Source organism: Panthera uncia, chromosome F2, assembly GCF_023721935.1.
Source record: "Panthera uncia isolate 11264 chromosome F2, Puncia_PCG_1.0, whole genome shotgun sequence".
Classification (NCBI taxonomy): Eukaryota; Metazoa; Chordata; class Mammalia; order Carnivora; family Felidae; genus Panthera; species Panthera uncia.
This window is the reverse complement of record NC_064812.1, coordinates 46,998,607-47,011,621: the sequence shown is the minus strand read 5'-3', so window position 1 is coordinate 47,011,621 and position 13,015 is coordinate 46,998,607. Positions and strand designations below refer to the sequence as shown.

Here is a 13,015-nt window from a genome sequence, read left to right as displayed (position 1 = left end):
GAGAGTAAGAACTGAAGATGTTTTTTCAGTCTTTCATCAACCACCAATTTGTAAGTTTCCATTCCCTCCACAACAAAGACAATGATCAGACATCAAGTCTATTATCAAACAGTGAGGAGGCACCCACTAACTTCTGAAGCACCCAATCTATCTCCAGATTTACCTATCTCTGAGAAAGGTTTCATTTATATTACAACTAAATATATTAGAAATAATAAAATAAATTGGTTTCCTTATAGCTTCTACTCAACTGATACAACATATAAAAATAACAAAGTCCAAAACTCATAGAACATGCCATTCAATAGCTGTTTACATATATATCCTTCTCCTGTAGGAAAATAGAACACAGACCTCACATAGGCTTTCCTTTACATTTTCTACAATGTTCTTTCATCTTGGAATACAATCAAATCTTCCTAAAACTTTTGAAAATCACATTTAACGTTAACTGCAACATGGCAAATAGTTAAGGAAGGAAATATGATTACTTTTATATGTAATTTAAGGTTATGCCACACTTATTTTTTATTTTTATTTTCTTTAGAGAGAAAACGCTCCACCAGGGAAGAGGGGCGGGAGAAAGAGAGAATGAGAATCTTAACCACGCTCTACACACAACACAGAGCCCAATGCAGGGCTTGATCCCATAACCCTGGGATCACGACCTGAGCCAAAATCAAGAATCGGATGCTCAATTGAGTGAACCACCCAGGGGCCCCAAGATTATGCCACATTTAATATTGTTTGTAAGTAAACATAGGTCACCAACTTTCTAATGAGTTAAAATTCATAAAGAGCATTCAACAGTAAAACCACTGAGCACCAATATACTGAATCTTGAATCAACAGCAACCTATTCAGTTTTCACTCTAGGCAAGATTCTGCCTAGGGTAGACCTAGCACTTTCATTATGTATTGATTATCTCTTTTGAGTAGGAAATACAAAAAATGTGAACAATGGAACTGGACCATACTGTCTTCTTGGGAAATTGGAAATTAGTATTTGCCTATACATATTTACTTAGTTGAGAGGCTGGGCTCCTGCAGCCAGCTTGCCTACTTTGATTCTGGGCTACTCCAGGAGATTCAGAGCTACCTGGCCTTGGCAAGTTCCTCAACATCTTGGTGTCTCAGATTTCTCTTTTGTGAAAGAGAAATGACAGTGTTAACTCACAAGATTGTAATGAAATTTAAATCAGTTAATATATATGAAGCACTTGGAACACAATCAGGCGCTCAGCAAATCTTCAGCCAGTGCTAACATTTTTTATCATTAAAATAAGGTATTCAATAAAAGCAACTCTATGTATATTTGTTTTATTGGTTATTTGGACCTTGTCTAATTAGAATATAATGCCAGCACATGATTGTTTCTAAACTCCGGACATGGGTGGGGATGAAGACACTGAGATACACCCTATTCTTAATGAAGAAGATTGCTTGACATTTTCTCAATGTTGTCATTACAAAACCTGTGCTATAGGCAAACAGTAAAGATCACAAATCAGCTTTATGAATGGTCAAAATAAGGCAAAGACTGGTTAAGTAATTTGCTTGAGTCACCCATGGAACAAACAATTTCACTCAATCCACACGCAGGAGCAAATCAGTAAGTTATATGAGTAGAGCTCTTAATAATATTAAAACACCCAGGGGTGCCTGGGTGGCTCAGTCGGTTGAGCCTCTGACTTCGGCTCAGGTCACGATCTCACAGTTCATGGGTTTGAGCCCCGTGTCGGGCTCTGTGCTGACAGCTCGGAGCCTGGAGCCTGCTTCAGATTCTGTGTCTTCCTCTCTTTCTCTCTACCCCTCCCCTGCTCACACTCTGTCAATCTCTCTTTCAAAATATAAATAAACATTAAAAAAAATCTTAATAATATTAAAACATAAAAAATCCAAAAATGTTTTATCGGTAACTGGGAGGAAGTTTTCGTAATTTGTTCTCAATTTCATACAAATCATGGAATATATATTTGACTCTGGAAGTTATTTGAATCTGTTCTTCCTTATTCACAATGAAAGAAGGGTGCAAATGTGGCTTTCCATGAAATTTTACCCAATTTTTAAGCCTGGTGTCCTGCAATAAAACTAAAATATAGGGGCACCTCGGTGGCTCAGTGGGTTAAGCGTCCAACTTCAGCTCAGGTCATGATATCATGGTTCGTGAGTTCCAGCCCTGCACTGGGCTCTGTGCTGACAGCTCAGAGCCTGCAGCCTTCTACAGATTCTGTGTCTCCCCCTTTCCCTGCCCCTCCCCCACTCACATTCTGTTTGTCTCTCTCAAAAATAAACATTAAAAAAATGGGGCGCCTGGGTGACTCAGTCCGTTGAGCCTCCAACTTTGCCTCAGGTCATGGTCTCCTGGTTCAAGAGTTCCAGCCCTGCACTGGGCTCTGTGCTGATGGCTCAGAGCCTGGAGCCTGCTTCAGGTTCTGTGTCTCCCTCTCTCTCTGCCCCTCCCCTGCTCATGCTCCGTCTCTCTCTCTCTCTCTCAAAATAAATAAACATTACAAAAAATTTTTTTTTAAAAATTAAAGTATGAAGTCCCTCAAGACGCTAAACTGGAAGAAACAAGTAGGACCAAGAGGAGTGACTGCCTAGCACTTGTGTAAGGAGGGGATGAATGCACAGCCATTAAAAACCCCAAACAAATTCAAGTATCTAATCACTATAAACAATGACAAACTATTAACACATGGTAGAGTTCAACTGTGAAAGTTCCCATGGAAAAAATGCCTCCACTGACACCACTCAGAGTTTGACTCTGCATCAGCCTGTGCAGAGGCTCATGCCTGCATTCCACTGACATCACCTCAGGTGCGTGCAATTTGGGGACATGAAATAAAGTTTATAAAAGTATCCAGCTTCCCTTAAAAAGGGGCAGTTTATTTCCCCTTAACTTAAGCATGACTAAAACAAATACTGCAAAATTCCATTCCAGTGAGTAGTTTATTTGGGTTTATTTGGTCATTTCAATACATCACTCTAAGGACTATTTCTCCTGAGACTATCTGTGAGGCCATGGCTTACTTCATTTATCTAGGTTTCATGTAACTGACTAGATTAAAAAACTTTTTAAAAATCTGAATGATACTTGTGAGTAAATTATAATATCTTAATTAAAGGGTGCTTTGCCCTGGGTGTTGTATGGAAACCAATTTGACAATAAATTTCATATATTGAAAAATAAAATAAAATAAAATAAAGGGTGCTTTGCCCCATACATTAGTGACTGCCTCCATCCACCAAAGGTCGTATTATAATCTGCTCAACTGAAAACACATCTGAGGTCCCTATTTAAAGAGAAAACAGCTTCACACTTTTGTGGCTCATTTCATACATAATTTAAAAAAGAATAATAGGTAGGGGTGCCTAGGAGGCTCAGTGAGTTAAGCATCTGACTTTGGCTCAGGTCATGATCTCAAGGTCCATGAGTTTGAGCCCCATGTTGGGCTCTGTGCTGACAGCTGGAAGCCTGGAGCCTGCTTCGGATTCTGTGTCTCCCTCTCTTTCTGCCCCTTCTCTGCTTGCACTTGGTCTCTCTCTCTCTCTCAAAAATAAATAAACATTAAAATTTTTAATAAAAATAAAATAAAAAATAATTTAAAAATAATGGGTAAAACCTATATTTTGAAATCCATTTTCATGGAAAAACAAGTATTCAACAAGGCCCCATGGTAAACATTAAAAAATAAGATAACTTTAGTCTCACAAGCTTTTAAAATTGGATTTTTGCTACATATAACCAAAAAGGCACGATCAAATTAAATTTACTCCACCTCTCATCTGTAAGACTAGAATTATTTCACTAGGCATTTTAGCTAAAATGAAAATACCAAAAGCACCTGCAGTCACTATAATGTATAGTTTCTGATCTAGTCTACACCTAAAAGCAAGGGATATATAAAGCAGTCCTGCATTATAACATTCATTGTCATGCTGTCATGCCCAAAATTCCTGGCCTCCCAGAAAAGTGCTAATTTCCTTCTTAGTTCCTCAAATATGTACTCATTGGTGCCAAGAGGCTCTCAATATAGCTACCTCACATCTTAAATCATAAGCCATGTGTTCATTGATTTCTTGCAACTTTCTCTGATTGGCTATGATTCATTTGAAGGCATGTGACTGTACCTAGTGTCCGTGATTTTAAACCAAATTCTTCTACTCCATTGGAGTCTTTAAGCAGCTCAATAGCTCCCTCTAGCCTCCTTTTCTATACTACACCCACAGATCACATTTAATCAAAGGTCAGGGGGCCACAGTGGGATTTTTCTTATTCTGTTGGCTAAACTTCTGTTAAGAGGCTCATCAAGATATTCCACTAATCCAAACCCAAGGATGCACGATGCCAAACGACTGTGGTGAAACACTAAGACAAAAAACATCCACTCAGAGTGCTAAATGACAGGAAGCAACAATCAAATATGGTTTTATGAACCTCAAAATCTATAAATAAATTTCCCATGAAAAAGAAAAAGAAAGCAAATGAAAAATTGGTATCACACACACTATTACTTATCCTTTTAGCGTGGAATATTTTTGCTGTTCACATAAGCTGTATATTTTATAAAACAAATGGAATCTGATTTTCCACATTCAAAATCAAAAGTATTATGAAGAATAAAAATAACCCTCCAAGAGCCATGTGCCAAAATTATTTTCCACAAAGGGTAGAAAGGATATATGGTATAAGACTTCATTTCACTACAAAATATGTGTATATTTTTTATAGATAATAGATTTGAAATATGAGACCCTCTCCCCCCCTCAAAAACCAAATTTTTATCTTATTTCAAATTGCCTTTTTAAGACTGAAGTGCCAACTTACAGATGATACATATTTTTCAAAATAACATCAAGCCACGTTTTTAATATTAAAATTTTAAAGTATGCTACCTTGGCCAAAAATTGATTTTGAAATTACATATAATTTGCTACTGCTGCCAGTGTTTTTATTACTCAGCAGAAGGCTAGGATTATTTTCAAAATGGAACACCCTGTGTCACTACAGATGATAACAAATGTTAGAATTAAGTTGCACATTCTGCATGTTTTCATGAGATCTACTTCAGGAAAAAAAAATCTCAATACTACCTTTGGGATCTAATTGCCCCCAAATTTACATAGTAAATATGTACAATTTTCCTCCTTCGTCTATATAAATTAAAGCTTGGAGGCTAAACACAGTAGGATTTCAAAACTCATGGAAATGTCTTTAGTGATAGTTTAGTTCAACTTTTGTATTTGCAGATGACGGCGTTAAAGAAATGACTTGTCCAAGATCAAAGCTGTGTTAGTACAAGAACCAAAGTTAAAGCAGACATCCCTTGACCTCTGTCCTAGGGCTTCATTACATTGCCAGCTACCTTCTATTCCCAGTGTTAGAAGGGCAAGATTGTTGCTTTTTAAAAAAATGTCTTTGTCGTTATAGAAAACATTTTTTTAAGTGTTTATTTATGTTTGAGAGAGAACACAAGTGGGGGAGGGACAGAGAAAGGGAAATAGGATCTGAAGCAGGCTCCAGCTGACAGCAAAGCCTGAGGCGATGGGGTTTGAACTCATGAACCAGTGAGATCATGACCTGAGGAGAAGTAGTACGCTTATCCGACTAAGCCACCCAGGCACCCCAAAAATACTTTAATACCTTTTTCTGGCCCTTTAATAGTTTTTTTCTTTCCCCCCCTCCTTCCTCTATTAATTAAAAAAAAAAAAAAAAGACTTTTATGTTCTGGATTTGGGGTATAACAAAAACCTGGCCTAAGTTATATATTGAATCCCACCTACTACAGATAGGAAGCACACAGGCCTTGAGCCAATTAAAATAAACAGGCCCACTGAATCATAAGGCCTATTTATTTTCCATGGTATTAGAAAAGATGAACAGATTTCTGTAAACTTAGTTTTATAAAAGAAGGTGTGAGCTGAACTTGACATTCTATGATAGTAACAGATGACAAGACAAAATGTGCAAATCATATTCGTGAACTAAACTGTCTAAGAAAAACCCACGGGAAGAAAATGTACTGATGTTAGTGGTTGATATTCAGTATATTATACTTTTTAAAAATGAAAAAGGTATTAAAATAAAATTTTCGTGGACCAACTAATATGTCTTAACCTGACAGACTTTTATGTAATTAGATGCTACCACGACAATTTACCCTTGAATCAGCATCCTCTTTTTTTTTTTTTTACTACTCATAATGATATCTGAAAAGTATTAAGTGTTGCACCAGGTGAAGGCATGTTCCCATCTATCCATCAGATCTAATATGATCTACATATATTCATTTAATCATCAAAACAATTCTATGAAGCAGGTACTATTAGTATCCCCATTTTACAGATATGTACAGTGAGGCTCGCAGATTAATGAATTAGTCCATTAACTTAATAATTAACTTATTATTAAGGAAAAGAGCCGGGATTACAATCTAGCAATCTGGTGCCAGAGTATGTGATCTTAATCATTATACTACTCCAAAATAAAGAACAACTTCATGGCTATAATTATACTCACAGATATTTAAAATAAATTGTGACAGAAAGTAACATAAAAAATGAGTTTCTCAATTTGAATATACATGCTGAAGGGTCAGAAAGTTCCTGAAGGAGCTAAAGAAATCTTTTTTCTTTTAACCTTGAACAAATTTAACTAATTGATTCAAATGTCCCATGGCTTTTTTTTTTTTTTTTTTTTTTTGGCTTGAAATAATTCCAAATGGTCATTTACCAAATATTCTGAACAGGTACACTTGGAGTGGTTGGGATAGGTCAGGCAGTGAAATACATTTACATAAAATAATTGATTAATCCAACTTCAGAGAAAAGAATTATACCACTGAACAAGTACATTAAAATTTTATGTTCATAACCTGAAATAGCATGAATAAGAAAAAGTAAAAACTTTAAATCTGCCACTTTTAACTTGACTCCAGAGATTTAAAAAGCTGTTATTGAACCCAACTCTATCCTTACTTGATGGCAAAGAAGATACTGAAAGAGGAAACCCAAGTGTACAGAGAACGATGGACTTGGAAAGTTGTTCTCTGTGGACTTCTCAGGGGAATAGTAAGAGACATCCTACCTGGCTAGCACACACTCATCTGTAAGGGCTCAATGAATAACCCTAGATCTGGGTAACTTGACCAGATAACTCTGAACAGAGAAAAGCATAAGGTAGGACACACAGGAGAAGCTGTCTTCTGGTCTCCTGGTCATAGTTTTTGGTCCTTATGAGCATTCTGAACAGCCAGCATTCCTACTTTGTCTTGGAAAGCTTGAATCTTGCAATAGACAAAAAACCTTTATGAATCAGTCACACAGCCCCTGTTCTTGCCCAGTAAAAAATGCTACAGGGGGAATTATGGGATGTAATCAGAACAGTCTCTTATTCAAGGGGGCTGACCAGATCACGGCATGAGCAAATCACCTTCCATGAGGAAATGAAATAATGCACGTTGATTAAACAAGTAGAATGCAAGATATATGAAAAAAGTAACCCCAATATACGACATTTTAAAATCTATAAAATATATCTTTAATCTCTGAAATGCCTCATCACCAATTACTGCCAAGTTTAGATGTAGTACAGAGCTACTCCAAGTAAATTCTGACCTTTCGAGTAGATTCAGATAAACCTGATAAAGGTGAATAAATACTAAATCAGTTAAAGAAACATACTGTAGGAAGAATGTAGGAAATGGTGACACTCATGATTCACAGTACTCGCCATAAAATATCTTATTTAAAAAATATAGAATCTCTCTTCTTTCATTAATTAGGACAATAAGATCAATTTTTGTTTTATATTTGCCACAAGAAAGTAATCAACTTCCTATGCTTTGATATGTGCATCTTTCAGAGTATCACATCTTTATTTTACCACTCAATTGGCTTAAAATAATTTTCCGCATTAGAAATGTGTGTGAATGTTTAAAAAACAATAAACAATATGTTGCTAATATATTTAACATTTGACAATCAAAGTTGATGATGAAAGTTATTACTCTCGTGAACTATATACTATCTCAAATTTCATAACAAAAATGCTTGCAGAGTACAAAAAATCCCACAAAAGTTAAAAAATAAAGAGCCTCAGGATCATGATATTACCCATAAGAACATTATTTTAGAGACAATGTGATTTTTTAGAGCACAGAGTTTCAATCCTAATTCTTTGTTAACAGTGTAGCTTCACATGACCAATGAACACCTCTGATTGAGACTGCTGTCCAATGATTGGAGTCTTTGACTTTTAGTTAACATTAGCAATATACTTCTTTTGAATTGTGGTAATGACTTACACACTGTAAGGCCCACAACCCCCAAAATGGGTCCAAGAGTGTACAAAAATCTTTAAACAAATAAACACTGAAAATTTGGCATAAAAAAAAACTGTTCTACCCAAAATATATAAGGAGATGAATGAATTGAATCTCTTCCATAGCACTACTTCTGGTAGTGTCTGACCCTTTCTTAGCTATTGAAATGTTCCTTTTGCTTCTTAAAAACAAAAACAAATAAACAAAATACAGTCTTTCTATGTCACAGGCTTCCACCAGCATATTAAGAAATATCTCCTGCTCTGATCACTGAAAATCCCAAATGCTTATAATCTTACAAATAAGCAGGAAAGAGTTAACATGAATATTTCTACTCAGTCCCCACACCTCCAGGGGAAAATATGTTTTTAAACCTTAAAGTATAGGGATAAAAAGTACAGTGTTCCCATCAATTGTGAAGTTCAGTGAGGAATAAAGCATTGTAATTTCAGCTGTCAGCATAAAAAGCATCTCTCAGAAGCTTCGTTCCAACTATAATAACTTGGTGTGCTTGCTAGAAAAAAAATTTATGATCATATGAGCTTCATGCATGATTGATACCATTACTGTTTATTTTAAGACTGTCCTTGAGAATCAATCAAATAAAGCATTTCCAGTGTTTGTTTTGCAACCAAGAATGAAGAACACAATCAGTGCTTTTCTAGAGAAGATGTGACTGACTCTTCTCCCTATTAGAGCTTCCACCAAAAAGAAATATCTAATAAAGGTGAATCAGGCAGAAATTCATGTCAGAAAATATCCTGTCTTCCCATGTTCTTTACAGTATGTGGAAATAACTAGCAGCTACTCTTATGATTAAAAAAGAAAAATAATGGCTATCATTACACATAAGGAAGTATATAAACCCAACTAAGAATATGCTCAGTGCTTAAAAAACTAACTGGAAATAATACAAACTATGAAGCATAATCTAATCTAATTTTCATTAGAAAATTTCCTATGTATCAAATAAGGCTTTTAAAGTCTCAGATGGCACCAGCCTCTTATCATTCATAAATATTTGCATGGTGTAATAAGCATGGATGAAATAACTTAAATACTCTAAAAATGGGGGAAATAACTCTTTTTTCCATGAACCATTTTTCACATATATCTTGAAGAAAAGATCACGAAAAATTAAAATGAAATATTTTTTTTAGTAAAATTAACTTTTCTTGCATAATATCTGATTGAACTGCCTAAGGGATTCAAACTATAAAGAAATACAATAGAATTTATGCGTAGCCTCAAAAAGGAAACCTAATAACCACCCAAACACTGATGGTATCCCAACAATGTCTGAAAGCAAATCTAAGACTTTGCCAAAGCAAGTAGCCATCAATCCAGACTCTCCCTTCTACTCCACAGTGAGCAAAATAAAACCAAGCACTTACTTTCGCCCACCTCCCCCAAGCCCCACCTTACCACCATCACCACCAAACTGAAGCAATGGGCCCCTCTGTTTATAACATACATAAGAGCTTGCCACTTTCATTCCTTCAGTCTATGAACTAATTACTCCTTCATTTCAACATTAAATTATCTCTTGATTTCAGTGTTACATAGGAAAATCGATCTGTGCCATATAATTCTAAAAGTTCAAATTTGCAATCGAGAGAAAGTCTGGACTTTCAGCCCCTTTGCATCTCTCTTTTTATTCAGAAAAACAAAGTTGTATTTTTCAAAAGGTTAAACAGTTTTGGTTTTCAAACTGGGGTTTCTGTGTAATATAATCATACAGAACATCTGTAAACTTCTTCAACTCTTGATAATGGTTCTTACTTTTCCAAATACTTTCTCTACCCACCATGACTTATTACATGGAGTCCTAGGAACAGTTTGTATAAACACAGGGTTATATTCAGAATATGGCCTCACACATGGCATTTATTATGCACACTTTGTATATAAATCTGTTACACGAAACATGTTCAAATGCTGTGCAACAGGTCCTGCTATTGTGTAAACACACCCTCCCAACAAAATGACAGTAAGCTTTAAAGAATCAACAATATTTTAAAAATCACATTATTCTTCAGAGACTTAATCGTAATTCTTTTGAGATGTCAGAAGACAGAAGACCTAATCAAAAGGAATCTATTTTACTAAATCCTTCTTCCTGTCTTCGTATTCCACCGTGTATGTTATAAACTGGAGTTAGAGCCCAGGCGTATACACATTTCCATTGATTTACTGCACATTACTGGCTTTAGTGCTGAGTTGATGACAGGAAGAGTACTTTGGCAGAGGTCTGACAAGTCCTTATCCTCAAGTTCCCTTCTGCTTTATGTCTGTCTGTTCCCAAAGCTATCAAAGTAAAGCAAATGACAGACTAAAACCTCTCGGTTTTGCCATGAGAGTGTGAAATCAAATTAAAAACACACCTCAGAACTATTACATTGGGCCACGTTTATTTTCAATTGGCGGGGGAGGGGAAGAGAAGACACTTTAAAAGAGATGGATTTCACGTCCTCTGTGTAGCCAGATCTAGTTACAGTGTATTAAGTTATGTCTAAATGAGAAAAAGACTCTGTCTAGTCAAGTGTTTTATCACAAAGTAATGTTATTAAACATATCAAGTATTCCCACGCTCTCCTCCAGATTCTTTGATTTTAACCTCCTTTGTTAGGCACAGAACACGGGGAGAAAGATTTCAGGAACAATACCAAGACAGCACATGATGCCAAGCAATGAATTCTGTATTTCCTGAACAGTTTTTTTCTCACAAACTCAAACTGCTTTACACGTTTGCTATATGTAGGACTTCGCCTTTTCCCTGGGTGACAAGCATGGACCGGCTACAAATGTATCTCCGAGCGCGCAGCATCGTGCTTTGTGCTGCTGGGGATAACGGATTCTCAGTCTCGCGCGCATCCATCACCTAAGACACAGGGAAACTCAACCAGGGTCTCGGCGGCTACAAGGGAAACAATGTGTTGAGACCTTGACTGCTCGGAGCTACCAGGATCCCAGGAGTGAACGAAATGTTTCAGGGAGCAGCTCAGGCAAGGGGGAAGGAAGAAGGCTCTCATACTCTTACCTCCACATTGAAATACTGCTCCGTTCCGCAGACGGTAGCACATAAAATCCAAAGCAAGGTTTGCAAGAAAAATACCCCCGAATGATGCACGAAATCCAACCGTCTTCCAGTGCTGAATGTGAGTAAGATCATAGTGAACTGTGCTTCAGTGGATGGACGAGCTCCCCTTCGTTTTCTCCCTCTCTCCCTCTCCCTCCCTCCCTGGTCTCCTTTCAAAAAAAAGTCCTCCGGGTGGTTAAGGAGCTTGCAGGTTCACCCACAGCCCGGCAAGGGGAGGAGACTGAGGGCCCAGCACACGGCAGCCCCCGAGAAGCAGCGGCGGAGGCAGGGTCAGCAGCTGCCTGCATTCACCATCCTCGGGGGCCCGTCACCGGGAACGTGGCGCCCAAGTTCACCGGCGGTTCCGGCTCAAAGCGCCGAGTCGCAGCCGCAGCAGCAGCCGCCGCCGCCGCTGCCGCCGCCGCCGCCGCCTCCTCCAGCCCGTGCGTCCTCCTCCTCCTCCTCCACCTCCTCCACCGCCCACTCCGCCGCCGCCGCTGCCGCCTCCTGCTTCTGCGGGAAGGGCCTCCGCCGCTCCTCGCTTCTCGCCTCTGCTTCTCCTTCCCTCCTCTCCTCGCTCCCCTCCAGAATGTTCATCCGTAATCTACATAACTCCTCCTTCCCGGGGTCTGCCTGACTCTCGGGCCCACAGCGCGCGCGCGCACACGCACACACACACATACACACACATCAGCGCGCGCGCACACATATCTGCACATGAGCACACACACAACTACACACGCACGCACACACACACACACACTCGCGAGCGTGCGCGCCCTCTTCTTCTTAAAGGAGACGGCTTGTAAAGGGGAACAGCTACTGTACCGCGCACTGGAAGTAGCCAGACCTCCAGAAGGGCCCTGGATTGGGATGAGGTTCCTTAACATACCGCCCACCCCTCAGCTGCGAGACGGGAACCCGGGAACCTGGGCGGTTCCATCCTTTGGTCTCGCCCACCCCCTCGCGAGCATCTAGAGACAAGTGCGCCCCTCCCCGCCCGGAGACTGGGTGGGGCTCAGGCTGCGGACCCCGGCTTGGGCTGGGGAGTGGCCCAGGCCGGATCTCGGAGGGCGGCCCGCCTCGTCAATCAAGCGTCCCTGGAAGGTCGGAGGGCGCGGGGAATCAGAGGGAGCGCCCGAGTCGCTGTGCGCCGTTTGGGCGCTCGCGTAGGTTGCCGGGCTGGTCAAGTTTGGGCAGCCTGAGATAACAAGTACCGAGCGTCCAAAACTTTGTTGGGGTCCACCGACCGAGCCTGTGGCCTGTTGTTTCCCTGACTCTCTTCTACCGTCACAACACCCTGCCTTTCCCGGCTCAGGGAGTAGGCACGGGATTTGGGGGTCGGTGTCAAGTCGAATTACAGAAGCGGGAAGAAAATGTTCACTTTCCGAAAATGTTGTGTCCAGTGGACGTATGGACACACTGCGACCCAGAAGAGGTGGTCCCGCGTGTTAACAAAACACGGGCTAGGGAGGGCGGGGGCGCTGGAAAGAAACCTCGCTGCGAGAGCGAGGGTAAGGGCTGGGGAAGAAAGGAGGGGGAGCAGCCTGAGGAAAGGCGAGTAAAGCAGCTGGCAAGGGCGGGAGGAAGAGGCTGCGCGCAGACCGAG

General features: G+C 39.6%; 1 protein-coding gene across 1 annotated transcript in view; it reads right to left on the bottom strand.

Moving 5' to 3' along the window:
- MMP16 (matrix metallopeptidase 16) overlaps nucleotides 1-11,922 on the bottom strand; it is a 290,123-nt gene extending 278,201 nt beyond the window's left edge. The window contains exon 1 of the mRNA XM_049633175.1: nucleotides 11,368-11,922. Coding sequence (XP_049489132.1) covers nucleotides 11,368-11,499 — 132 coding nt within the window. The 5' untranslated portion in view covers nucleotides 11,500-11,922. The remainder of the gene's footprint in view (nucleotides 1-11,367) is intronic.
- Nucleotides 11,923-13,015: the final 1,093 nt, after the last annotated feature.